The 27,499-nt window shown below is 47.6% G+C and overlaps 4 protein-coding genes across 7 annotated transcripts in view; 1 reads left to right on the forward strand and 3 right to left on the reverse strand.

Annotated features, from left to right (window-relative positions):
* The first annotated feature begins 27 nt into the window (after nucleotides 1-27).
* On the forward strand, nucleotides 28-4,285 carry LOC108078544 (periodic tryptophan protein 2 homolog). Its single transcript, XM_017172458.2, has 10 exons — nucleotides 28-164; nucleotides 221-333; nucleotides 389-1,666; nucleotides 1,727-2,066; nucleotides 2,122-2,267; nucleotides 2,364-2,511; nucleotides 2,570-2,804; nucleotides 2,868-3,029; nucleotides 3,324-3,540; nucleotides 3,603-4,285. Exons 1-10 carry the CDS (start codon nucleotides 147-149, stop codon nucleotides 3,808-3,810), a joined length of 2,865 nt encoding a protein of 954 aa, XP_017027947.1. The 5' UTR covers nucleotides 28-146; the 3' UTR covers nucleotides 3,811-4,285.
* On the reverse strand, nucleotides 4,285-11,392 carry alka (glycine receptor subunit alpha alkaliphile). Of its 2 annotated transcripts, none has more exons than XM_070284078.1 (10): nucleotides 11,258-11,392; nucleotides 11,027-11,180; nucleotides 10,382-10,458; nucleotides 8,712-8,811; nucleotides 8,450-8,604; nucleotides 6,643-6,798; nucleotides 6,219-6,583; nucleotides 5,893-6,009; nucleotides 5,707-5,811; nucleotides 4,285-5,565 (listed from the first exon to the last, which is right to left on the reverse strand). In XM_070284078.1, exons 2-10 carry the CDS (start codon nucleotides 11,086-11,088, stop codon nucleotides 5,365-5,367), a joined length of 1,338 nt encoding a protein of 445 aa, XP_070140179.1. In that variant the 5' UTR covers nucleotides 11,089-11,180; nucleotides 11,258-11,392; the 3' UTR covers nucleotides 4,285-5,364. The 2 variants fall into 2 exon arrangements, with proteins under 2 accessions (XP_070140179.1, XP_017027949.1); XM_017172460.3 differs by having other exon boundaries at nucleotides 5,881-6,009.
* A 3,051-nt stretch (nucleotides 11,393-14,443) lies between these two features.
* LTV1 (LTV1 ribosome biogenesis factor) lies at nucleotides 14,444-16,157 on the reverse strand. Its single transcript, XM_017172475.2, has 2 exons — nucleotides 16,075-16,157; nucleotides 14,444-16,020 (listed from the first exon to the last, which is right to left on the reverse strand). Exons 1-2 carry the CDS (start codon nucleotides 16,075-16,077, stop codon nucleotides 14,536-14,538), a joined length of 1,488 nt encoding a protein of 495 aa, XP_017027964.1. The 5' UTR covers nucleotides 16,078-16,157; the 3' UTR covers nucleotides 14,444-14,535.
* Nucleotides 16,158-16,459: 302 nt separating this feature from the next.
* LOC108078499 (uncharacterized) overlaps nucleotides 16,460-27,499 on the reverse strand; it is a 47,869-nt gene continuing 36,829 nt past the window's right edge. For all 3 annotated transcript variants that reach the window (XM_017172396.3, XM_070283445.1, XM_070283446.1), the window contains 5 exons: nucleotides 26,095-26,740; nucleotides 25,944-26,031; nucleotides 20,421-20,870; nucleotides 20,302-20,365; nucleotides 16,460-20,239 (listed from right to left, as the gene is read on the reverse strand). In XM_017172396.3, the coding sequence (XP_017027885.1) occupies nucleotides 17,235-20,239; nucleotides 20,302-20,365; nucleotides 20,421-20,870; nucleotides 25,944-26,031; nucleotides 26,095-26,740 (4,253 nt within the window). In that variant the 3' untranslated portion in view covers nucleotides 16,460-17,234. The remainder of the gene's footprint in view (nucleotides 20,240-20,301; nucleotides 20,366-20,420; nucleotides 20,871-25,943; nucleotides 26,032-26,094; nucleotides 26,741-27,499) is intronic.

The following is a 27,499-nucleotide window of genomic DNA, read 5'->3' on the forward strand; positions in this document are numbered from 1 at the left end:
CAGGTCCAAAAAATCAGCTGTTTTAGTATTTTTATAAATATACAAGAGTAAAATGGTCTCACTGTGCGTTGGACGCTTTAGTGCATTTTTCATTCAACACGTGCGGGTTTTGTTTACGTTTTTAATTTTTCCTCGAAAGCGCAAAAATGAAGTTTTCCTACAGAGTAAGTCTTTTCCAGGACCTGCTTTTGCATGTAATAATGGTGACGGAGCATTACAGTTTTCCAATTTGCTGGGCACAATATATCGGAATGGAAACCTGGTCTTCACGCCGGATGGAAATTCGGTCATCAGTCCGGTGGGCAACAGGATAACGGTCTACGATTTGAAAAAGTGAGCAGCAAACTTACTACATAGGATTCCTTAAACACTCTCTTCGTTTTTATAGCAACAAATCCCGCACCTTGTCTCTGGAATCGAAATATAACTACACGAGTCTGGCGCTCTCGCCAGATGGAAGCTTGCTGATAGCAGTCAACGAGAGAGGAGAGGCGCAGCTCATTAGCATGATGTCCTGCACAGTGATACATCGGCACAAGTTCCAGACCGGCGTCCAGTGCATCTGCTTCAGCCCAAATGGTGAATTCTTCGCCGTAGCCGTGATTAATGTCGTCTTGATATTCTGCGCCCCGGGTGAGATTACCGGAGAGTACAATCCCTTTGTGCTGAGGCGGAGATTCCTGGGCGGCTATGACGATGTCACCTGGCTGGACTGGTCCTCGGACTCGCGACTCCTGGCTATTGGCTGTCGTGACAGCTCCACCAAGATCTGCGCAGTGAACTATACGAAGAACTTTCGCACGTACAATCTGAGTGGTCATACGGACAGCATTGTCTCCTGCTTCTTCGAGGCGAACAGCCTGCACTTGAACACCATCAGTCGCAATGGGCAGCTGTGCCTGTGGGAGTGCAGCTTGGCTCCCTCGGACCTGGAGGATGCTCAGAGGCCAGCGCTGCTTCCACCGGAAAGCAAAAGGGGCAAAAAGGCGGCTGACTCTGATAATGAATCCGAGGACGACGTTGAAAATACGCTAGAGAAGCAGACGGCGAAAGAGGAATCTGGGGAATCAACACCTGGGGCCGAGGATGTCAATGAAATCAAAGATGAGGCTGAGAAAAAACGACACCCGTTCTTCTACAAGAAGCTAGCCCGCCATTATTTGGCCGATGAGCCGCGCAAGGAGCAGCGGGATGTGCAACTGACGGCAGCCAACTACAACACTCGCACCAAGGTCCTGGTGGTGGCCTTCAGCAACGGCGCCTTCTACCTGTACGAGCTGCCCGACGTCAATATGATTCACTCGCTGAGCATCTCCGATTATCCCATCTCGGCGGCTCTCTTCAATTGCACCGGTGACTGGGTGGCCCTGGCCTCGCGGGAGATCGGCCAGCTGCTGGTATGGGAATGGCAAAGCGAGCAGTACATCATGAAGCAGCAGGGGCACAGCAGCGAAATGAGCTGCATCGCCTACTCACCGGATGGCCAGTTCATAGCCACCGGTGGCGAGGACTCGAAGGTGAAGCTGTGGAATACGCAGAGCAGCTTCTGCTTTGTCACCTTCAGCGAGCACACCAGCGGTGTGACTGGCATTCAGTTTAGCAAGAACAAGAAGTTCCTGGTCAGCAGTTCCCTAGACGGTACGGTGCGCGCCTTTGATATTAACAGGTAGGCCGTATTACGCACTGTACTAAACTAAACGGGCTAATCTCTGAAATATCCTTACAGATACCGCAATTTTAGGACCTTCACCTCGCCCAGTCCAGCACAGTTCTCCTGCGTGGCTGTGGATCACTCGGGTGAGCTGGTGGTGGCCGGTGGCCAGGACGTATTCGACATATACCTTTGGTCGGTGAAGACGGGTAAGCTGCTGGAGATCATTAGCGGCCACGAGGGACCCGTGGTCTCGCTGGCCTTCTCCCCAGTGGCCACCTCGTCAACCTTGGTTTCCGGTTCCTGGGATAAAACTGTCAAGATTTGGAACTGCCTGGAGAGCAGCAGTGAGCACGAGTCTATTGATGCTCTTTCGGATGTAACTAGCGTGGCCTTTAGTCCCAGTGGCGAGGAGGTTAGTATACAATATCCAATGTTTGTAAAACTAATATGTAACATTCATTTCTTAGATTGCCGTGGCCACTCTGAGTGGAAATATAACAGTTTTCGACGTCAAGTCTGCCACCCAGGGCACCACGATAGAGGGACGTAATGACCTAAGTGGCGGGCGGCTGGAAACTGATATAATAACAGCAAAGAAGAATGCACAAGCCAAGTAAGTAGCGATTAAAATAGGCATGTATAAAGCACGTTCGTTGAGGAGGCGCACGCTTGTAGCCTACAGTTTTATTGTATAAATTAACTTTTGTAGTTACTTCTCCACCATTGAGTACTCCGCGGATGGAGAGTGCATCTTGGCTGCTGGCAAGTCGGCCAACATTTGCATTTATAACGTTAGAGAGGCTATCCTTTTGAAGAAATTCCAAATCACGCAGAATCACAGCCTGGATGGACTAACTGTAAGTTTTCAATCAGTCAATCTATGAACCAAACTCTACAATATCCTTGAACTGACAGGACTTCATTAGTCGCAAACATATGACCGAATTCGGCAATATGGCTCTGGTGGAAGAGCGCGAAGATTTGGATGGCGGTAAGGTTGCCATACGATTGCCAGGCGTACGTAGCGGAGACATGTCCTCCAGACGTTTCCACCAGGAGGTCCGAGTATTCGCCGTAAGGTTCTCACCCACGGGCCAGGCCTTTGCAGCTGCAGGAACCGAAGGACTTTGCATATATGCTCTGGATAAGGGTAGGACATGATAACTGCCAATACAGGATTGCCTTTAATTAAATTCCACGTTTCAATCCCCAGGAGTTGTGTTCGATCCGTTTGACCTGTCGCTGGAAGTCACGCCGAAGGCGGTTCACGAATCCCTCAAGAAGCACGATTACACAAAGGCGCTCGTCATGTCCCTGAAGCTAAACGAGCCCAACTTGATTGCCCTAGTGCTGGAGCAAGTGCCGTATAGGGACAGTGAGTAATAAGCCAAATCGCCGCATATCCTTGTCAGTTTGGGCAACCTTCAGCCTTCTGTCGCGTCTAAAAATAGCTGCGACCCACTCCCGCCATTGCCCTGAGACTCCGCCGCCGATCGAATGTGCAAATTTGCACTTTTGCTGTGTTAATAAACAGTTTCAAGGTCTTCGCCCCAGTCTTTGCTCACCTTGGTTAATAGCCCCTTCCAGTACCCCTGCACATATGCAAATGGCTCCGCCAGCACGTGTCTGCACTGCATGCACACTGACTCCTCCTCGCCCTCTCTTTCAGTTGAACTGGTCTGCGCGGATCTGTCGCCGGAGTTTGCCCAGCGATTGCTGCAACAATTGGCCCGCCAGCTCCAAGCCACGCCGCACATCGAGTTCTATTTGCAGTGGAGCTGCTGCCTGTTGACCAAGCACGGCAACCAGGACGGCGTCTTTCAGCACACGGGACTGCTGGCCCTGCACGAGGTGCTCTCGCGGAAGTACGAAATGCTCAATAAGATGTAAGTAACCAAAGGTGTTTTGCCTTACAAATTCTGGGTAAACCTCTATCGTTTCACTACAGATGCGACTACAATAAATACACAATGAGGGTGCTTTTGGACAGAGCCGATAGGCTTGAGCAGTCAAGTGAGGGCAGCACGAAACCCCTTGCAGAAGATAGCGATGAAGAAATGCTGCTCATTAGGTCAAAGGATGGCGAGGACGACCAGTCGCAGTTCAGCGATGTGGAGGAAAGCGACAGTGAATCCGAGGGAAATGAAAATGAATAGGCTTAAATCAAAAGTCCTCCTGTTAATTCTGTAACAAAGACCCACAGTTTAGTTTATTTTGATAGATGTACGCGCCTTGTCTTTTATTAAGAATAAAGTTAAAGCTTTTTCAATAACAATTATTAGAGGGTACAGCCAAAGACCTTATAATACAAAGATGCATAATGCCCATACATATGAATTGCTATATGCAAGCCAAATTTCCAACAAGCGACAAAAGTTGTGAGCGTAAAAGTCTAAAAATAGAATGTATTTCCATGTGTGAGTATGCTCAGCGTCAAGCAAGTGCGTATGTGGGCGTACCGATCTAGAATTTTTGAGAAAACTTGTGAAAACATACGATTATAGGCTGGTTCCATAGCGCTTTTCACTTGACTTTTTAACTTTTCCATGAAAAATGCCAGTGCAAAAGAATCTTATGACGTTACCCATCTTTTTATTAAAAGGTCTTTGGTCCAACATAACTTAGAAGATGGAAAGAATATAGATATATTTATATAAACTTAACTTGATATTTAGCAGATACAATCCTAGATAAATATATATATGCATGTGGTATATATAGTTGTGAAGTAATGTATTTACAGAGTGTCGGTAGTTTTATCAAATATAAACTCGATTTAGCTTAACAGATATCATGTATGTATGTATATAAATTGTTTATAGTTTCAAAAATTCTGCCTGCTGTGCGCCGTTTGAACTACAGGTCGTTGATTTTAGTTTGTTTCGTTAGATGTAAAAGCCACAGCTCTAATGTTTGCATTAAAATGCGCTATAATGGATAAATAATTCTATATATTTATGTAAAAATCTCTAAAAGCATTCACTGTTCCGTTTCATGTATTTACAATCCAAATATATCCTTATAGGCCACTTTTATTATCTCCGTAAAGCACCAATTCCAATATCTTGGCTGATTTGCTTAAGCCTAATACAAAAAGAGTTTTAATTAAACGATCCTTGCGTATATGTAGCTCGTAGTTTTTAGAGTGTGTATACTTTCAAAGTAGGGACAACCCTTTCGATTTGGGGGTATTGTCACTAGCACATATCCGCGGCCTTAACAAGGCGAACTTAATTAGAACTAGGAGAAGCTTGCGCGGTGTCTGAGGGATATAATTAAAACCTTCGTTGGTGGCATAGATTCAAAATAAAGGGAGGGAGGAGCTGCATTCGGTATCGTGAACAAAGCAAATACTGCCTAAGATCGATACTCTTTCCCCGTGAGCAAATAGTTGACAACTAAGCTACTATATAGTATATATCCGTACATTCGATGAACCCGATCTAGGCGTAGTATGTAACACCTAAGCACACACTTATGTAGGTAACTGTAGACTTTCCTTCTTGGTTGGTTTGTTGGTAGTTGTACTTCGATGACAGGGAGCGAGCTGCTCTCTCGCAGCCATTTTTTTAAGTCCAGAGACTGAGGTCTCTGGAATATTGCACTTGGGGCTCTAAGTCCAGTCAAGGTATTTTGTTCCATCATCAGAATAGCGTCCATTCGTGTTTTTAACGGAGTCCAGAAATGTGAATTCTGGAACTCCCCAAATCCTAGGACGACTTCATCAGCAGTATCGGCCAATACAGAAGTACGAACACAAAGAACAGGATTGGAAATACGGCGCGGGACACCTTGTCGATCTCCCGCCACATTATCTTTTCGACGCCCGTATCCGTGTCCGTCCAGGCTACTGACAGGAGGCTCTGTCTCCGGGCCGGCTTTGGAGGTCCCCCGTTTCCCTGGAGCGAGGTCTAAATGGGATCCGAAAAAAACATAATTGATACTTGAAATAAAAAGTTCGACCAAAACCGTTTATATTCAATATTCCATTTTCTTTGTGTGGACATGACAGGTGCAACGGTTCTCCTTGCCTAACCACCTAATGGGCTTACCTGTCCCGGCGTCGTGGGCGTCTGGGTAGCTTTCCGCGAGCGAACTGCACCTCCCTCCCAGCTGGCCACCGTCGCGCACTGACCCTTTTCCATATTGCTGATGCGCTACGCGAATCGGAACGACAAGAGAGGGTGGCATTACTTATTAAAGCGATATTCCCACAGCTGCCTTACCATGGGCAGTACCTTGGGTATGCGGTTCACCTGGTACTGATACTGTACATCCAGCACTTTCACCACAACAAACTCGGCCAGAGCGGCGAACACCGATAGCATGCAGCCGGCCATCCACAAGTCCAGGGCCTGAAACGAGGCAACTCTTGGTTAGAACTCTATTCACCCGGGGGCGCCAAGACAACGTTTACGAAAGTTTGTGGTTGGGTAAGCTGGATCTTAAAATTATATGGTTTGCTCATTTGGACCCACAAGTTCATAGTTCTCAGTTTATCTGTGTATTAATTGGGCTTTAAGAAAAGTGCCCTTAACCAACTAAAAATTAAAGGCAACCTTACCTTGACATAGGCCACTGGTGGAATGTCGGCACCCGTAAACATGGTGACCAGGGTCAGCATACAGGTCACCAAGAGCGTGACCCTGCCTGGAATTGCGTCCAGTCCCAGCCAGAAGCTGAACCAGGATAGCATGACCACTAGCGATGAGGGGGCAAACGTCTGGATCAGATGGTGGCCGATCTGGCGTTCGAAGCGGAAGTACACTGTGAGGCGGGAGAAGTTTCCCACTTTCTCCGGCATGTAGCCGTCGCTCTCCTCCAGCTCCAGCGGCTGGCCCAGATTGTACTGCAGCAGCTTCAGCTCCGGATTGAGGGTCACGCCGGAGTCCGACCAGCGCAGCTTAACCTTTTGATTATTCGAGGAGACTTTGCAAGGAAACGAAGCCCGGTTAGACCCTGAATACTGAAGTCTGGCCTTCACTTACAGCTCTCGATGTAGATGGGACACACCTGTATGTCCATGGGGTACAGCTGGAACTCCATCTGGCAGGCAATGATTGCGTGCATGCGGGCCGCATAGCGTACCGTCTTGTTCTTGTAGAGCGTCACCGACGTGAACTTGTGGGTCAGTGTCGCTATTTCTACAACGAAAAGACATCGAGAAGACGTTGCAGAGATGCGGAACAAATGGGTTTCGATTAGAACTATGGCATTGGCATCGATAGACTCATTTCTTGCTCATTTCGGTGGTGGTTCAGTGGGTGGTGTGCCGTGATGGTGATCGTGATCTTGATCACCTTATGTCTAGTTACAAGCGCGACTTTCTACTGACGACGAGTGGGGGGGATAAATGATGGTATCTACTTAACTCGATTTGATTGGGAGTATTATTAGGAGCATGTTTATAGGAAGAACTTAAATTAAAGAATAATTCATCTTTTAATAATCTAAAACTATAACATGATTGACAGGTGTGCCAAAGAAATCGCAATGCATAATATTTTCTAAAGTTAGCTTAGAAATAATTCAATTTGTAGTATCTTCTGGTTTCCGAGGCAAGCCTGTATTGATTTTCACAAGTTTATAAAATGTAATAATAAAAACGAACTGCTAAAAACCAAAAGTTGTAATAAAGGTTAATCAGAATGACAACAATTTGTTGAAATGAAAATAGCTTTGCTCAAATCTTCGTGTCAAGCTAATATAAATAAAGCTTGACCGATTTGCAATCGATTTTTGCTTCGTAAATGTTGACAATGGCAACCAAAAATGGGGAAAAAGAATGGAAAAAAGAACGACTTCCCGGGGTGGTGCACACGTGATTTCAAGGTGAGATCTTATCCGGGACAACACCGAGTGCAACTGCAAATTTTCGTTTTTGGATTTCAGCGTGGGCGATGATGGCCAGAAGCGGCCGGGAGAGCGGAGTGCAGCAGGGCTTCGAGTGTCCCATTTGACCATGGCATTGGAACCGAAATGGATTTCGTGCGTGTAATGAGGGCCTCTAGTGGGCGGGTCTGCTGGGTGTCAGTGTGTGGGAGAAACTATAAAAAAATATCTGAAATGTACACTGGATTGCTGCTCGCTAGGAATGGCGCGATATGGTTATGGATGGATATATACACACAGAGAACTATATATATATGGCAGTTTTCATTTTCAAATCAGCCCAGTACACGTAGAGTCATTGTAAATAGATAGATTTCGAAGAATGCTGAATATACAATTTACAGGGATACATTGGATGGAAGGAAGAGGTATGCGCTGATTCTGATATCGAGTTCGATGGATTTTTGGCAGTAAAACACAAAAGTGGCAGAACACACAGATCTAGAGTCATTTTTTTGTTTTATATACTTAAATCTTTGTCTAGATGAAAGTTTTTCGAATCTCTTTCACCCTTATTGCGTAGCAGGGAAGTGGACGCAACATATGGACTTCCGTATCCTATGCAGGAGTATCGGGGAGTATTGTTAGTTCGGGTTCGGTTTCGGTTTCGGTTTCGGTTTGGTTTGTTAATCGGTAGTAGAGAAACCGTTGGATTAGTTTTGGGAAAACAAACAAACAAACAAAAGAAAACAAAGTAATTCGTTACTATATACAAACGGTCCAGAGTTAGTTAGAGAGTTTAGATTAGACACATAAGTGATGAGCTCAGCCGGACAAAGTGCATGAATCCACGTTGACGTTGACAACAACACACACAGACTACACACTCGCACATGAAGCTTTAGCTTACGGGCTAGGCTATATCATTCTATATCGCTATATACAGCACTATGTCAGACGTACCGGCAATCTTGGAATTGAGAAAGTACGGATCCGGTTGCCAAAAATTCTCAAAGACCTCTGGAAGCAGTGTCACGTAGTCGTCGCCTTCCTCGAAGATGTCGTCGGGAATCTCCAGACGGGACTCCAGCCAGCGCTGGTGTATAAACATGTCTACTCTGAAAATGTACACAGTATTGCTATGTGCTCCGTTACATGGGCTCCGTCACCGATGGCTAACTCCCTATCTTGATCTCTTCGGATTACAGATGCGAGCTCTACTTACCTAAAGTCCATATCCTCTACGTTAATTGAGTTAATATCTACAACGAATATGCTAAAGTCTACTATCACTGGGGAGCCCTTCTTCGAGGGCGGCCGTATCTCTGAAAAAAAAATGTATATATTATTAAAAAAGATAAATCAAAAGGCGATCTCCGGTTAGTTCACACTCTGGTCATGAAATGCCTAGAAACCACACCTGCCCCTGGGAATTCCCCAAAATTCGGGGGAAACCTTTCGTGCGCGAATTCATTTTGCCACCGTCTGGACGGTGTGAGCACCTTCAAAAAAAAAAAAAAAAGGAAACACACATCACCTGCTAACCGACTTCAACTCCTTCTGCTACATCGACTCCGCCAAGTTCAGGGGCAGCCTGTGGTCCTAATGCGTATTGCACAACCGCTCGAAAATCAATAGGTATAAAGGTGTTGATTAGCTCCAACAATTGCCGCAAATGAAGAGTACGCGCCTCTGGGTAATTTCGGTAAATTATTCATACAGCTTTCAAGGTGGCAGGCTTCTGGGGAACCAGTTATTGCAACTATTGCGTAACTTGAAGGTTTGCATTTCGATTCTATTGGCTTTCTTAAGTGAATTCTTTTCATGTTAAATTACATATTCTATTGCAAATGAAACGGAAATGAGTATAAACTAAGCATTTACAACTTGTATAAGCCATAGAGATCTAAAGGGATCTTAAATGCATTTTTAGAACCATTTAACTTATTCTCATAAAGAGAGGTAATTAGCTATAAAGCATAAAACACATTATTAATTGAATAACAATAATTTGGATTTCAGTCTGTTCTTTTTCACATCCTTGTAATGGCATGTAAGTAATTATAAGATTTAAAATAAGTGAATACGTAGGGGATTTACGTGTTACTGGTAATTGATGGGTTAATCCCTGGCACGAAGGGTTATATGCATACATTTAAATCTATATTTATATCTGTAAAGGAAGCTTATGTAAACCTAATTAATGTTTATTCTAACTCGTTTTAAACTTCGTTAGAAAGTGTCTCTACTTTAAATGTCTCCTTATCTCACCACTGATCTAACTTTCTACTAAGTAATGACCATTAAACTCTTTTAAAGACTGATAAGCTACTCAAAAACCATTAATAAAAACAGTAATGGACTTTTAATTTTCGCTCTCCTCCTCCTAGATCCTTAGATTAACTCGAATTCTTTCCTAACTTCTGCACAGCCAATTGTCGCCGGTAAATGTTATTTTGATTTTAATCGATCGTAAGTGCGGATGACGTCAAAGCCAGCCCCAGGTGAGACTGGCGGGAGACTGGGGCTACCCCGTAACCGTAACCCAGTATGCGCCATAGACTGTGGGGCCCTGAAATTCGCCGCGTCACGAAATGAACACACACCAGAGGAGCAACTAAAATGCAGACCGTGGAACGAAAGGAGGAAAGCGAAGGAAAAGCCGAACACGCATATCCATATCCAACAACTGGCTGGCTGGCTGGCGGTTTCATGGTGCAAACAAATCAGAAATCACAAAGAGAACAAAAAACTCGCGGATCCGGGGCAATTAAAAACAAAAAAGGGAACTCAGGGGCTCCAAAAGGACACCTTCGCGGAGTAGCAATTGCAGTTCCTCATGGGGCTAGGTTGGGGCTGGTGTGGGGGTTTCTATAGGACGAGTACAACACTTACCCTTGACATAATTAGGCGGAAGAACTACTCGCGGCTTGGCTGTGTAGTTCAATTGGGCCTCCGTGGCTTCGCTCAGCCTGCAAAGTGAGCAGCACAAAACAAAGGGGAGAAAATTCAAATGCAGTCTGGGCTATGGGGGATGGGGTTCTTTCTTTATGTGTGGGGGAAACCCCAACGTTTAAGAAGGGATGGGCATGGAATGGGGATGATGTCTGCCACATGCAACTGTAGCAAACTTTGTCAATTTAAGTCTGAATTTGAAATTAACTTCCTTCGTGCTCGTTCGATTCGATTCTATAGTTTTCGGTTCTGTTCCGCTTAACCTCCTGGCGGCAGGCGAATAATATTAGTTTGCTCTTTGCCAATCGGCCGAAAAATGCCGTGCAGGATTCTCATTTGACTTGTGATCCAATTGACCTTGCCTTCGGCGAACAGAGAGTCGCCATATTTCGAGCCGAAATTCTAACTGAAGCGCAGCGATTTTGATTTTGATTCTTTGTACGAAGGTTCCCCTTGAACTGGAAACAAAGCGGGCGATTCTGTGTGCACTTGGCGTCTCAGATCTCCAGATGGATGGAGATGGAGATGGAGAAGTTGTGCGAGTGGAGAGGGAAGGAGAGATGGAGGTGGAAATAGGAGCCTTACCACATCAGTATGAATCCCAGTCCAAACGATAGAAATGCGTTTGTGCTGAATTTGTCGAGCATGATGTTGGGGCGACGGCGACGGGAAAGGATTTGTAACTCAGACCTCAAATCATCTCACTTTACACCGACGTGGGAATTTCATAATTCGGTTTCTGTAACACAATATATTTTTCGATCATTTGCATTTCATTTTCGTTTTCCGACGATTTTCGTTTCGGAACTCTCTTACATTTTTGTTTTGATTCGATTTTTGCTCTCGGGCTTTGCACACACTTTGCTTTCGAACACAACCGCGGTACGGGGAGCACTGAACAAAAGATAGAGATACGGGGGATCGGGATCCTTGCGGCTATCCGCGGCTTATCCGTGGGGTAGTGCCTCCGGCTCGGCTGGTGTTCGGAACTCGAATAAACCAAGAGCCGAGGTCTGGCGGCGGAAGAGTGCTCATCTAGATACGAGTATCTGTATCCGCATCTGTGATATGTAGATTCCCCACGCCCGGGTGTGTGGGCGTCCGGCCGATGGTGGATTGCGGCCGTAACACTGCTATATAGTCTCCACAGTCCCAACTCCCTAGGGTTTGCTACTTTTTGAGATTTTGTGTATGATTTTGGGATATATCTAAGCGATTATTCAGGAAAGCGGACCATCTGTAAAAGTTGTTGTATTATAATAACTAAAAGGTTTTTTACCTTTATTAAAAATTAAAAAAAAAAATTACTTTACTATTGGGGAAATATTAAGAGATTATATATTTAATAATATAAATAAGTTTATTATTAAAAGGATTTTGAACAAGAATAAAATTTCACATCAAGTCAAACAGGTTTATTTTAGTCTGAAAATCATTATTTTAATATCAAGAATTTCCATATTTCCACAATAATATAATAATTATGGCTTTAAATCCCCGTGAAAGAATTAGAATTATTTAATTCTAGTTTTTTTTTTTTGGTATTTATCCCTATCTATAAAGGTTTTATTTAGAATATATATATGCTCTAAATCTAGAATATTTTCAGCTGCGAAGATTCACTGTAGTTGTAGTCGCGGAAGAAGCTCCGCCCAGCGGTCAAGACATGTGGCCGGTGTACCGATGGTCTGGTAATTGCCCCCGGCACAGGGCACAGAGCACACTTCTCGCCAAGATTCAATTGAATCGCGTGCCAATTCTACTTAAGTCGCTGCACAGAGACGGACAGGCGGACAGTCGGTGTAACAGCTCAATCTATGCGACTATTTATGAGATGCGACCCGATATCTGGCGTAGATACGTAGATACTTTCGCAGATACGCGGATGGATGGAGATAAATGGCCAGATAGATGGGCAGATAGAGTTTCAATTGCACGCTTCCTGGCAGGCAGCAACAGCTCAAACCTAACATAATTGCCTGGACATGTGGATGCCACACATCTATATAGTACATCCACTTCCTATAAATTACTTTCGGCGCTGACATTGACAATGGCCGTGGTTGACGGGTATTTTTTGCGCAAATTAAAAATGTGCCACTTCCAGATCTGCCACTGCCATATACATATGTATATAATAGGCGGATTCCCGGGTATATGCAGATCGTGAGATGAACCGTATCCGGCTATGCCCGGCCTCAAGTGGTGTAGGCAGCCTCGGAGGCGACACTTTTCGCTTGCATGGATCTCGGATCACTCGCTGTCGCATTACGTATGTATATTCGGTTGGCTAATGGGATTCACTTTGATTAGATACACACGCACTAATTGACTCCACGCGTCCATTAATATTCATGCTCGGGATCCTGGCGAGCGGCTATGTTTAAAGATTCCCCATTAGATTAATATTAATGAACATTTAAATACGGCAATTTTGACGCGGTTTTTTTTTGTTATATAAAAGTCTGACCGACTGGTATTATGCGGGGATTTTCGATCAGCCAGCAATTACATTAATTACGCATTTAGGGACTTTTATTAATGCTTCAGCGCGAGGGGGTTCCATTTCCGAAAAGCGGCCTAAAATTACACAAGTTTAACGCTCGCATCACGCGAGTACTCCATCCTCGCACTGTCCACCATCCAACAATCCATCCATCCATCTGGGCAAAAGCCTACTATTCAGATACTCTCAGATGGGGGAAATTACCGCGCTGCGGGAACGACGCGCGCCCGAATCCGAATCCGTTCGCCTTCGCTCAGGAACTAAACTGAACTGAACGGAACGGAACTGAGCTGTGAAAATACGCGAATTTCTTTGGCCTGGCCTGGGCCAGCCGCTCGCCTTGCCAACTTTAATGTCGACATACGAAAAAAAAATCCCCCAACAGCGGCGGCTCAGGCACGACAACCAACTGTAACGGGGTTTCCACTTACAGGGAGTTGGGGCTAGGGGATTGGGGGCTCCTCTGGTGGGCTGGAAGGACGATTGCATGGGCACCGCGGCTCGGCTTGCTCGCTAAATTGGTGTTGGGTTCCCTGGAAGTGTGTTTGGGATTTTCTGGTCCCCATACCCTTGCTGCTATTCCATTCTAGGACGATCAAATGCTTGGGCGCTGCTTCCAATGACTGTCATATGTCCATCTAGGTCCATATATTTCAGGGGACTATAAAGCAGGATATAACCTTTTATAAAAAAGCTTTACTTGTTTACGCACATATGCCACTCTATAATTTCCCTGTTCGGGGTCTCCCAATGAGCTGCATGCGAGTTGACTTGAAATTTCCACAAAGTAACCAAAACACTAAACAACTGCCACACACTGCGTCGTCGTCGACGGCGGCGTCCCCACCTGGCGTGGCCACTAACCATCGCCCCAAGGGCTGGAAACGAGGCCTGACTGACTGAATGGCCCCCCTAGGCCCCTCAGTCCACGGTTCTCGTGGGAAATTTCTATATGGCTGTGTAAATACAAATCGCGTTTGGTAGGACCTAGGACTATAATATATATACTATACATCGCACTGACACAGACATGGCGTGCATATACTACCTCGGCTGGAGCCACTACCAATGCTGTTCATATGGACGGACGGCAAGGTAAGATAGGAAGAGAAGAGAGAGAGCCAGCCATTTTGTTATGACATTCTCGCCAACTGACAATGAAACAAAGTTTATTTTATTTTCGCTTCGATTGTCTTGCTGTTGATTCCGTTTTATGTCTGCTCGACGTTGAGCTATGTAGTTAGCAGCTCGCGAGTCACTAGAGCCAACTTGTTGTCAGCCAGTCAGTCAGGCAGTTAGGGCTAATTGCCGCCTGGCAGTCCGTTTTCAGGGTATCTGGATGCGGCTTAGTGGCTGTCGTCGTGCTTTATGGCCAGTGCGCGTGCGGCGCAGTCAGTCACTTTGATTAATGGCCAACTGACTGACTGACTGGCGGTGACGATGACGCCAACAAAGGGCGACATCTCCGGGCAACTTCCTGATTAAGAGGCTAAAACTCTCGTGCTCCGCTTATAGATATCACTTTATATATTATATGCCTGGGCATACAGTTCACATTAAGCCTAGAGAAAGGAGTCGGAAACTAAAACTAGACAATGGAGGCTCCCTGCTGGTTGGTACGCTGGTTGATCTTTACGTGCGTCTGCCGCTTCTTCTCCTCCCTGAAGGCCTCCGTATTGGCCTTCTTCTCGATGCGGCGCTCGTTGCGGTACTCCTTTAGCAAGCGCTTCCGCTCCTTCTTCTCCTCCGCGGTCTCGTCCTTGGGCCGAATGGAAAGCACGCTTAATGTGGACAGCACCGATTTGGCGCACAGGGACTTGGGACCGGTGGCATCAGCGGAATCGTCCGCTAGGTTGGCCAAGGCTTTGGCTGTCAGCTGGCCGTCAACGCCACCGCGCAGGACATTGGCGGGAAGGCCTGTCTTCGGGTCAATCAGGATGGGAGCTGGGTTTGTGCTTGCGCTGGATCGACGACTGCGACGCGGCTCGTCGATCAGCTTGGGGTGATTGTAGATATTTGAGTAGGTGGAGAGGATGGACTCGCAGTCCCACTTCTTCTGCTTGGGATCGTCCACCTCGTACTCTACCAACTCCTCGGTGGGATCCTGCTCGCCCTCGACCACATTGCGATATTTTTCGATGCGCTCGCGATCCCACTCCTTGTTGTACTCGATCGTCTTGTCCTTCTTCTTGAACTCCTGAAAGCACTGCATGACCACGGGGTGCTTCTGGTGCCAGCTGCCCTCAATATCTTCCAGGGAGAGGTCGCCCAGCTCGGGGTCATCGTAGCTGGCATAGAACTTCTCGAAACGATCGTCCAGAAGCGAGAGCTGCTCATTGCGGCGAATCACGCTGGAGGACATCGAGTATTCGGTGAAGCGTGATTTGACCTCCTCGTCGTCGAAGCGACGCTCGCGCATAAGCGGCGCCAGGCGATCCATCAGCTCGTCCTCGTTTTCGTCCTCTTCCCCATTAAGATCATCCGAATCGAAGTCGAAGTCCATGTCCTCGTCATCTTCTTCGCCGTCCCACTCCTCGTCGTCTGAGTCGCCCTCAGCCATGGCCTGCATCACGAAGTCGTCATCCAGCTCCTCCTCGTTCTCGCAGTCGCTGTCCAAGGCGGCCACCACATCCGGGTCCCAGTCCAGACGCAACGTCTGTGGCGCCGCCTTGTTCAGCATGCCCTCGGACTCTTCGAACTCGCTGGCGAAAACCGAGCTGGGCAGAACCAGCTTGGGCGCTGGTCCCGGCTTATCATCCTCCGCACGCTGCTTTCTCGCCTGATTGGGGTTCTCCATGTACTCCCACACCACGTCGTTCTCGCGCTTCTTCAGGTGCTGCATGTAATCGTAGTCGTCGTCGAAGTGGATGCCGAACTTTTTCAGCTCCTCCTGCCGCTTGGCGGGATCAGCGGGCGCCGTCTCCTCCTTGGGCTTCTGCTGCCTGGCAGCCGCCTCCAGCAGCACTCGCTGCGGCGCATTTTCGTCCGTCACCAGGGGATCGTGCTGACTGCGGTGCACCAAGTGGAAGGTGACCGCCTTCTTGCGGTCAATGTATGGCTTCTTGCCCTTACCCTGCAATATAGTGTGGTGATTGAGTGAATGCTGAGGATTTCAATGGTTACTTACCATTATTCGCTTGCTTTTGTGGATTTTTGTAAATAAATAGGTGAACACATGTGCCCCACAGCAGTGTTGCCAGATGAAAACTTGTCTTTTTCCCTAAAAAATATCAAGAACATTGAAATGGCGCGGTATTTCCTCTTTTGCATCTCTTGGGCACACTTTATAATTAGAGCGACCAACATTGCCAGATCGTCCGAATGGGACAAGTGTTGGCAAACGTTTATTTTTATTCGAAAGGAAGGCGCCAAAAATAACTTTTTGGTAGGAGCAAAAATTAAGTTTTTCTTTTAGTTAGTTTTTGGATTTTCATTGAATAATTCTTCAAATTAACCTAAATATAGTTAAAGCATAAAAGAATACACGCAGTCGCCACAAATACAGAAGTCAATCGTTTGTATATACTTGGATATTTATTAGTTCGATTTTATTTTTTATTTTTATGTACATTTACAAACCTTTTTTTAATGCGTCAAGTTTTCACATTGATGAATATGTGTCTGTGGTTCACTTCCTCGGGTAATCTCGGCAGAACCATCAAGGATAAGCATACCAAGGTAGCCGAATTAATATATAATAATTATACGACGCTAGAAATTAATAATAGCTAACCTAAATAGTAAAATCATTCTCTTCTACCGAATAAAAGCTTGCTTGAAATATCAACTTAACGTAAATCAGATGTTCCGAATATCAGGATCTCCTCGCAATCTTCGTTATCCTATGCTCACAGTCCTTACGGTTTGAAAAGATTAGAGTTTACAAAGATATCTCGAATTCCAAATTTTGCAAAAATAGTACGCAGAGGGACTGAAATATAGGGCTCTAAACTATTCACTTTTTGAAGATCGGTTTTCATAATGCCTATAGAGTGTGTTGCCGGAGGCCGGACCCGAGCATGGTCGCTATTTTCTTTGGATGACCAGATCGCCAGTCCGGCGCCCTCAACTTTGATTACCTTCGCGCGATCCCTTACAGGCTTACAGCTTAGTGGGGCTATTAGTGTGATAATTATGATTATTTGCAATATTAACATAGAAATTTTGGTGCCTCCCGATCACGATACGCGTGGTCCGCTGTGGTGAGGGGGTGGGCATCATCACTAGACAAAAGCACTTGGATTGCAGCTAGGCTAGGTACAGTCTCGAGGTGTCTGGCACCTTCATCTACTTCAGCGCCTCCTTGGCCCGCTGCTCCCACTCGGCCCGCCTCTGGTGGATGCCCTTGAACTCTCCTACGGTGGCGGATCTCTCGATGGGTTTACTGGGCGCTGCAGCAGTTCCCGGCGTGGCGGCGGCTGCTGATCCTACTGGGACTGCCACTGGAGATGTCGGAGTTGTTGCTGTCGCAATAGACTGCTTCAGCTGGAGGGAGAACCTCTCGGACACTGGTTTGGCAACAGCGTTTCCGTTCACATTATTGTTGATTTGGTTGCTATTGTTGAGGCTATTGCGTGTGTTGCTGGCCTTGATGGGGGGCAGGTAGGTGACCACTTTTGGTGGCGCCTTCTGCTGATTGTTGTTGTTGTTGAGATTGCGGAAGTCGGCCACCGAGTTGCGATTGCTGCTGGGATGATGATGGGTCGTTTTTCCGGTCTCCCCTGTGCTCCCTTGCGCTTCGTACTTGGGCGCCAGCTTGTCCAGCTTCTCCTCGCTGTTGGACTGGTTCTCCTTGTCGCTGTCCACGCTCTGATTGCCAGCTCCACTTCCGCTAGGCGGCAACTTCTTGGCGGCGCCGGTCGCGGCGGACGTAACCTGGATGGGCGTTGGTGTCTGTGCCAGCGTCACCACCTCGTCGTCCTTCACCTTTAGGGAGCGGCGGGCAAAGACCTTCATCAGCTCGGGCGTGGGGTCGTCCTTGGAGGGCGTGGCGGTGTTGCCATTACAGCTGGCGAAGGATTTCTTGCGCAGCACCACGGGATTGGAGGTGGAAGTGGGCGAGATGTTGCCATTGACTTCGCTGATCTCGGGGGAGGTGGGCGTAACAGGGGTAACGGGAATGGCAGGTGTGGCAGGTATCACTGAAGGCGTCGGCGGTGCACTGGTAGCTATGATCTCCGCCTTGCCGATCGACTTTCTGCGCTGCTCGACCAGCACCTTCGGTTTCTCCTCGCTAAGGAACAACCTCTTGCGATCTTCCAACGACAAGCGATTACTCTTTACCGCATCTTTGGGGCTGGCCTGCTCCTTGGCATCCTTGGTATCCTTGTTCTCCCTGGAAGGGCCCTTGACCACTCCATTGCTCTTGGGTGTACTGGGTGTGGTGGCCGGAGTGTTCGGGATGGACAATCCCTCACTGCTGCTGCCGTAGCTTGACCTTACACTATTGGCACTCACGGATCGCAGCTGCCGGCTCAAGCAGGGTTCCAAACCCTGCCTGACCACCGGAGTCGAGACTTTCAGCTGCGTCTGCTCCACAATCTCAATTCCCGAGAGACTTTCCCCGCTGCTTCGCCTGAAACTGAGGTCGTCGCTGCTCTGACTCCTCTCTGTGGGCGTCGACTTCAGGTTCTTGGCCAGTACCAAGTGATTCGCCTTGTTGTGCAAGCGGGCCTGATCCACGCGATTCAGCTGAATCTTCATGAACTCCGGCTCTCCTGTGACCTCCATGTTGCTGGAGTTGCGACGACTGCTGGAGCTGGAGCTCTGGCCCTTGGCCGGCGTGGTCGGTGGGCTGTTTGAGAGCTTGGCGGTCTTGGTCAGCGGGCTGGCTGGACTCGGGCTGGCTGCGAGGGGAACAGCTACCTTGGTTCCCAGGTCCAGCAGCTTGGGACGCTGCTTGGGCGACGGTGAAGGCTCCTGGGACGGCTTCTCTGGCAGCTTCTCCGGCTGCGTCACGTTTCCCGACTTCCTGAGTACGCTGACCAACGGTGACTTCACTATCAAGTCAATGTTCTGCTCGATCTGCGAGATATTCGTAGGTCCCGGACTGCCCACCAATAGCTTGGTGGTGGAGACAGCTCTTTGGGGAGAGCTCTTGGCTCCCGGTGATGGCAGCTGACCCGTAGACTCAGCACGCGCCTGCAGCAGCTTGTTGTCATTGATCTCGAAGCCCAGGGATACGCACTTGGCGCTCGGCGAGATCGGGGAGCAGATGGGGGACTGTGGCGTCTGCTTGTAGTAGGCCGGCACCCGGAAGCTCAGCGAGAGGTCCGGCAAACTGGGCATGTTGTTGTGCACGGAAGGCGACTCCACGCCCTCCTCCTGGTAGTTGCGGAAGCTGCGCGCCTTCTCCACCGTCTTGCGCTGCTTTTCCTCGTAGTACAAGGGTGAGGGTTCGTCCGTGCTGGTCTCCAACGAGTTGGAGGAGCTGGAGTGCTGGCCCACCGAGTCGCTGGAACGTGACAGCTTCTGCTGGAAGGCACTCAGGCCCACTATCCGGGGCTTTCGCTCGAAGTGGGTTGAGGTTTCCACCTTGGTCTGCTGCTCCCGCACCAAAGTCGTGGACTGGAAGGTGTCGTTGCCGCGCGAGCTCTTGGAGAGCAAATTGGTCACATCGTTACTGAGTGGAGACTTCTCCGGCTGGCTGGGAGCTGCACCCAGCTCCTTCGGCATATAACGCTGCCGGGCTGCAGGACCGGATTTGGGCTTAAGGGGCGTCGGTGGATGCGGGTGGACGCCGTAGTTGCTCACTATGGCGTTCAGGCCGTGCTTGCCTTCGTTGTGGATCTCCCTCTTGATGATCTGGCGCGTCTCCAGGATGTTCTGCTCGTGAGAGGTGGCACTGCGCGCCTTATCCGGCACAACGACAGGCTCCCGGGCGGTGGCCTCCAGACAGGAGGTCGAGATCTGCAGCTTCTTGGCCACGCTCTGGCTGGAGTCCGTGTCCTCCATTCCGTCATTGGCCCTGGCAATGGATCTCTTCGAGTTCCTGTGAATCAATCGACGCAGGAAGCCGCTTTCGTTCTCCCGCTCGCGCTCGTTGGCCAGGAAATCATCGCAGTCCGTGGAGGACTCGCCACGATGCTCCAACAGGGCATTGGCCTTCGTGGTCGTGGCTCTCAGTCCGTAGGAGGATGAGTTCGTGGTCATAGTGCTGCTGGTAGAGCTTTGCTCGATCGTCTTGGTCCGCTTGGTGGTCACCAAGCCGGCGGGTATCGCCTGTGTCTGAGGCAGCATGGCAGTCAGGGTCTTCGGTGGCAGCGAGCGCGACTTGTTCTTGAGCTCGGCATCTGTGGATGAAGAGCAGGGATTAGATAAGGATTTTTCTTTCGAAAACTTAAGGAGTTCCTACCATGCACAGCTCGCAGTCCTGGACTCATCTTCAGCCCTTCCTCGTTGGCCTCTGGGATGGAAGTCTGTGGAAAGAGGATTAAGTAAGTTGTTCCTATTTGGAAGGACTCTCACACTCACCTCCAAGGTCATGCGGTGCTGCCTCGTCGGTCCCTTCTTTTTGGCCGGCCTGATGGCCATTTTGTGCCTGGCCGCTGCATGTGACAGCCGGTGCTGCTCTCGGCCAACGGCATCCACATCGTCCTCTTGATGGGAACGGAGTATGTCCGAGCCCATCGAGATCGACGAGCTGGTGGAGACCCGCGAGGGGTGCCGGTGGCTCTCCTCCGGCTCCACCTCGGCACTGTTAACACTCAGCAGACTGAGCGATGACACCTCGCTCTGGCTATGTGCTCCCTGTGCCCGGGACTGATGGTGACTGTGGTGACCACCGCCGGAGGCAAGCCGGCCGCTGCTGTTGCCGCCGACCGCCCTCCTCTGAGGGGAGGCCGGACTGCGAGGCAGGCCCAGATCCTCGTCGGAGGCATCTGGTCGGTTGCGTCGCTTACGCAGCACATCCGTGAGTTCCGCCTGGAATGAGCAGGGAGTATATATAGAGGTTAGGTTTCGTAATATAAGGTAGGTTAATTCCTTTCAGGATTACCCAGCTTTTCCAGCGGAAAACGAAGCGGGCCCTGAGACAGCTGCGTCCCAGGCGACTCTCGCCCATGGATGAGCCGCCCAGCTTCATTTTAAAGGGATTCTGCTTAAAGTCAATCATTTCGCGGGCCTCACAACGCGGACGAGGCTACAAATGACTGTTAGGGTTTGCCAGGATTAGCTGGGCAACAGTGACTGAAAAAATAACTGCGATTCCTGATGCCCTACTCTCCAGAATCTATTGTCTCCCTCACACATTCTTACCGCAAACGAAAGCTGGAAGGGATTGGCCTGTGCCCTCAGAGAACCCGCACTTCCGGCTACCATGGTGCTGATTATGAACTATGAATATGTGACTATCTGCACGCGATCTCACTGATTTCACTTTCCACTCGAGGAACAGCAGCAGCGACAGCGTCTGGCGACAACCAAGTGCAATGTGCAACTGAATCTGTTGCAGGGCGGATTCCAAAGCAGATGTACGAGAGTGAAGTGAAAATGAAAATGGGAATGGTAAGGGAAATGGCAGGGGAAATGGCGTCTGGCTTCAATTTTTACCTAGCCAAACACAATTGGCTCCGAAGATCTGTTTATTGTCAGCCCTCAGCCATTGAGTTTCAAGGGTAAGACCCGAACCGAGCCCAAAATCGGCTGTGTTGTGCGTGTCCCAAAGTAAACAAGAGAAAACGGAGCAGAATCCCTCATGCTTCTCGGGAAGAAACGAGAGCAGCGTCTGCCAGCCACCCCCTTGTTCCCACGTCGTCCATCTATCAGTGACTGTGGCGCGTGACGTCGCCATCTGGTTGCTCACCACTGTTCCTAGTGGAGCCGGGGCTGGGGCTATTTTTGGGAGCTCGTTGCTCGAGGATTAAGTGCCGGGCGGGTTCAGGTTAAAGACCTTCTCGTCCATCAATTCTAGATAAACAGAAACTGCAATTGGGGAATCGGGGGCGAGTTCAATGTTCTCTTAGTCGAGGCTCTTAGGAAGATTGTTGAGTATATATAGTGGCAGTTAATAGAACCTATGGCAGATAGATATTTGGACAGCCTTACATAATCTTGGACATCTGCTTTTTCGGGAAATTTAGCGGCACTGCACATATGTACCTGGCAAGGAAGCTACCTGAAAAGTCCTGCGACCTTTAACCCATTCCCCGCTTGGACTACTGGACTACCTGCCCCGGTTAAAGCAACGACTCTGCTCAGTTCCACCTCGAATCTGCGTCGGGAAATCGCAGAGCCGACCGTCACGTTCACTGATTTATTGGCCCAGTTGCGAGTGGGCCAACTGTCGGTGGTCAGTACCAGTGGGTAAATGTAAGTGGCTCCCAACATGGCCAACATTGATTACCACAGCCAGAGAGTGGGAGAGAACGGGCACAACAGTTGGCCAAGTGGGAGGCACTGACTGCAATATCGCTTTGAATTAAATGCAATTGCATCACTCAGACGTCCGAGTTGCATTTCGAACAAATGGACGCCATCTGTGCGCTCCGCTGGTAAGTGGGATAAACGGCCTCAAAGTGTGTGCATTTATCCAGCTGGAAGCCCCGATCGGTTGATCAGTGGTTAACGCGATCTGACCCTGACTAATCATTATTGGAATATTTTATGGAGCAATGCAAGCTGCGCTTAAATGGATTACAAATCGAGGAATCAGAGCTACCTACTTTTAGAGTTTGTAAAAGATCTTAATCTATTAAAGAATTTAATTTTGTCAAATGAATATTAAAATTTGTAATGAGAATATCATTAAATATGCTTTAATTTGTGTAAGAAATATTTTATTTCAGTGTATACCCCCCACGTTTTGCATTAATTTGTACACAAATCAAATCCACACTCTATCAATTCGTAAATAAAATAAATAACCAAGAACTTTGCACCCAGATATGCTTTCTATCTTTTTACGATAACGAGGTGATGGATTTTCCGAACGGAGGCTTTGTACACAAATAATTTAAACAGATTTCAAGAAGATATATTATGTTCAGTCAAGATAATTAGAAGAAGCTTAGTTCTATTTGAAAAAAAACTCTAAAGAGCTTTCCCTGAGACAGTCACAGGCCATTAAGCCATGAAATACCAAAGGAACCCTTCTCCACACACTCTCACCCATCTAGGTCGCCGCTTCGCTGGCTGCTTCTCGGGAGTTAAATCAAGTTAAAGCAAATGGAATCAATTTCTCCCTGTCTGTCACCCAAGAGAGTGACGGAGATGGAGAGTGGCAGGGAAGTGGGCCAGTGGCCAACCGATATGGACATGGCCAGGCTCCAGAATGCGCCCATCGGGCGAATCGTGCGAAGAAATGCAATTAAAATCCTAATGCGGATGCATGGCACTTTGAGTGCGATCCCAATGGATGCGGAAATCTGAGAGATACGCAAATGCGGACCGAAATGATTGCATAATGAGTGGAGCCAGGAGTGGAGGCCGCCGCCAGACGGGAAGTGTCACAGATCTCATGTTCGGAGCAAACGAATTTAGGCCGAAAATGAACATTTTCGAGTGCTGGGACCTAGGAAGTGGTCACAGTCGCCACTGGGGGACATTCCCCGCCAGAGTAGTTCAATTAGAGAAAAGCGTGTGAATGTTGGACATCGATGACGGGCAAGCTCGCGTCCATGCCTAGATGCGTGTTACCGTGTTACCATATCTCAGCTACTGCTGTCATTCCAAGTCGTCCGGGACGGGTCCATGTGTCCCCCCCCCCACGGAAATTGCTCTTGACTGCATTGTCATTTAGTTTCCATTATGGCCATTTGTCGTGTAGATGTTTTTCTTTTTCTATTTATATGCAATTAATTCATCAAACTGGTTAGCCCCGAGATCCTCACATCTGCTGGTAAATATTTATAGACCCAAGAGCTCGTTTCCCCGACCTGCTCTGGCAGCTTTTCAAAGGAAAATCACCGAGACTGGACTAGGACTTGGCGGATTAGCAGTGAACTCAGGACCTGCAAGATGTCTATTCTGTGGAATGTTAGAGTAAGAGTGAGGGGTTTTGGCATTTGAAAAGCTTAAATCCCTTAAAGGAAAGGCCTGAGCTGAGATCAACGTCCTCGAGGAATAAGCTATTTTATTTGTTATTAAAAGATTGAATTATTCAACTATAGAAAGAAAGTTTGAAAGTTTAAGTTTATCTTTACATGTAGCTTATTTATTTGGTGAAGTTTAAAAAGCACTTATCTATAACTTCAGGAAAAATAAACACTCATAATGAAATATCTTTTTATTTAAATCCCATCCAGCTCTACATACTTCCTCTTCCCCAAATGATCAAAAATATCAAAGCATAACTCGATAAGCCCCTTGGAATCGCAGCTCTTTATAATTCTCCAGCACAGTTACCCAGTTGGACCGTTAAATTGAAAGTTCGTTAACTTCTTCACTTGGCTAGAGTCCAGGAATCCCGAGGATTGTGGACATAGCGCGGATCAGAGTCGTATTCGGAGTCGGATTCGAAGTCGTGTTAGGAAACCGCCAGGCTAGCGAACGCCCGGGTTGTCTTCACTGGCTAAAGTCTCGATGCAAACTGATTTAGCGGAAAACTTGCAGGAGTTCAATAGCATAGAAACAGAAAGAAATGCGATTTATTTGCTAACCAGGTTGGCAAATAACCTGGGTGGGAGCACGCGGAGCAGGAGGAGGCGGTAGCTCCAGGGAGCTGCTGGCCTGCCAAGTGGAAAAAAGTGGAATAACAAGAAGCAACCAAGCGGCCGCCGCCGACCATCGTCGGCTCATCGGCAACTCGTTTGTCCAGAAACCGAAGAAGCAATAGAAGTAACTCAACCGTCGTCGGTCGGCCAGGCCAGGAGAAGAAGCCGCAAATTGCCACGCGCGGCAAGAGCTGGAAAATCGGTTGGAAAAGCGGGAGTTTGGACTATATGGGGAGGAGGGTGTGCCGGTGTGCGGGTCTTGCCACGACTTACTGCAGTTGTTGCACGGAAAAAAACTGCTTAAGACTGATCAAATATCAATATAAATTATTATTATTCAATTGACCAAGTGAGATAACACAGTATTGATAGTGATCTTTACCTTGAAGCTTTTGAAATGTACGTAGTTTTTCTCATTATGTATGTACGTTTAGGAAAGATACTTAATAATTAAACTTTAAGAAAAGTATAAATATTTTTCCCTTGTGTACGTCTAAAATTGGGTTCGGTTTCAGGTTGCAAAAACGCGTGCGTTGGCAACAGTTTTTTCTTTTTTTTTTTTGCTAAAACCTAAAAGAAAAGAGATGAAAAACACCAGAAAAGACTCAACCAACTTATGCAGTAATGGTGATAATGATGTGGATAATGAAGATTTATCTATTAGATAAGAGCCAAAGCCAGTCTACGCTTTATTTTGGACTTTCGTTTGGCGTTAATTTAAAGTGCGAGTTAATTGTGTAATATCGAAATTGATTTCTATGTATCAATTAAGAGTTGAGAATCGGGTTTGTGGTAGCTAGAGAAACATCTTAAAAAAAAGTCCCCCAATCAAGTTTCGATTGTCTCTGGGGTTCAGTCAACTCAATTAATGGATGTTCTCCATTCCAGATAAGGCCAGCTGGCTAATCAGATTGTTGACAAAGTTTTTGTTTTCCTAAAACTCTGGGAACAATTGAAATCTGAGTCAGTGCACTCCATGGGAGATTCGGTCATCAATGGCGCTGCAGAAATGCCAACAAAGGCGCCAATTGAATTTGATTTAAATCAATTTACGAGTAGATTGCCTGCAGCACAAAGCACGGTTCAGGGGAGCGGTCTTTGGTGGAAATCCATCGAGTGACCCAAGGGCCCTGAACTTGATTTCGAGAGAAAAAGTGAAAGTAAAAGTGGAATTCGAATTTTAAATTTATATATAGGTCAACGAGATATGGTCAAGGCAAGCAAAGGGTTGGAAACGAGCCAAAGCTACATATTTACTAACATTAAACTATAAACTAAACTCTTAGAAGTCTTGAACTTTTAGATTTATATTATCCTTAAAGGCTGTTATCAGTTCTAAACTCACCTTCAGTACAATCGATAGACTGCTGGCCGTTGCTGACTCGGAGAAGACGCTGTCATGGGACTGCGACAGCGTCTCCCGGGAGTAATCTCTGAAAGCGTTAGCCAGATAAATTAGTTATCCAGTACCAAAATCAAGGACTTTATGGACTTACCCATCCACATCTAGAAGACGACCCTCGCTGAGGCTTCGCTGGCTGTCAGAGATGTCGGCAGCTCCACCGGTTCCCGAGCCCGATCCTGAACCGGATACGGATCCACCCTCCAGCTCCTGCGAGTAGTCACCTACGCTGCGTAGATGGCGCTGCTGGATGCGCTGCTCTGCAAAGTAGCTGCTCCTGCTCATACCGAGGGCTTCGGCGGGAAAAACGGCCACGCCACGCTGGGCCTGGGACATGGCTTCCTGCTGGGCTTGGGTTGGCGACTGGAACTGGCTGGGATTCTGGTCCAGACTGTGCTGTGCAGGCGTCTGCTTGCCAGTCCGCTTCTTGCCCAGGAGCACGCTCAGCAACTCATCGCGGTGCGAGCCGTAGGACTTGGACTTTGGCAGCGACTGAGTCTGATAGCTCTGCTCCGGCAGCTGCTGGGAATTCAGTGGTGATCCTGGTGTTCCCGAAGCTCGTAGGTTCTTCTCGCTGCTGCTACTGGCCGGCGGCGGCAGGGTATTACAGGATCCGGGTCCGATACCTATACCGGGCGATGGACTGTCTGGGGAACTGTTGATGGTTCGGCGGCGGAAGATGCGGCGGAGATTGCGAAGTGGATGGAAGCGGCGACGTTTCTGCTGCTGCTGATTTTGGTCTGGAAAAAGCCAGGAAAGAAGATAAGACACGTCCTTTTATTTTACAACATTTTGGTGATATTTGAAGGTAATTTCAGCGATTTGGGTTATATTCTGGTTTGCTATTTTATGGAGTTTATAGGAAAACATATGGATGACCTATCTGTGGTTTTTACTAAATATCCCATTGGCTGACACTCGCTCGTGACGTAACAAGACATGATGATAATGTCAACCGGCTTTCAGTCTTGATGGACAGGCGGCATAAATCTAGAAGAGAGATCCCAGGGGATTATGTTTTCACACTTCCAAGCTGGTTACTCAATTATTAGCCCGTCTCCGGCTTTATTTTATCATGGTATCTGAAGTCTACTCCCTTCCCCACTAGATTGTAAAGTGTATAAATTGTTGTAAAATAATTTATCCATAATTAACAGGCACATAAATAAATCGCCTATATAGACATAATTATCGAAGACTTCTTTGGCGCTTCCGAGGAAGCAAAGTCATATTTTTAGACGCCACTTAACTTCCGCAGTTACTCAGCTGTTGAGCCAATCAATTGTTAATAGAATTTTTCCGTCATTCGGTTACACTTAATAGTACGGCGATAAGAAGCAAACAATAAATGGGCGAAACCGAAACGAATCGCAGCCCAAAACATGACCATAAATAGGCAAAAGCCCGAAGACCCCTCAATGAATGAAAGGCCCAAAGAGGAATGATAGCAAGTCGTCGTCTTGCTGCCAGGGAGTTCCAGTAAACCCGATTGGACACCA

Source organism: Drosophila kikkawai, chromosome 2L (assembly GCF_030179895.1).
Source record: "Drosophila kikkawai strain 14028-0561.14 chromosome 2L, DkikHiC1v2, whole genome shotgun sequence".
In the NCBI taxonomy this organism is placed as follows: domain Eukaryota; kingdom Metazoa; phylum Arthropoda; class Insecta; order Diptera; family Drosophilidae; genus Drosophila; species Drosophila kikkawai.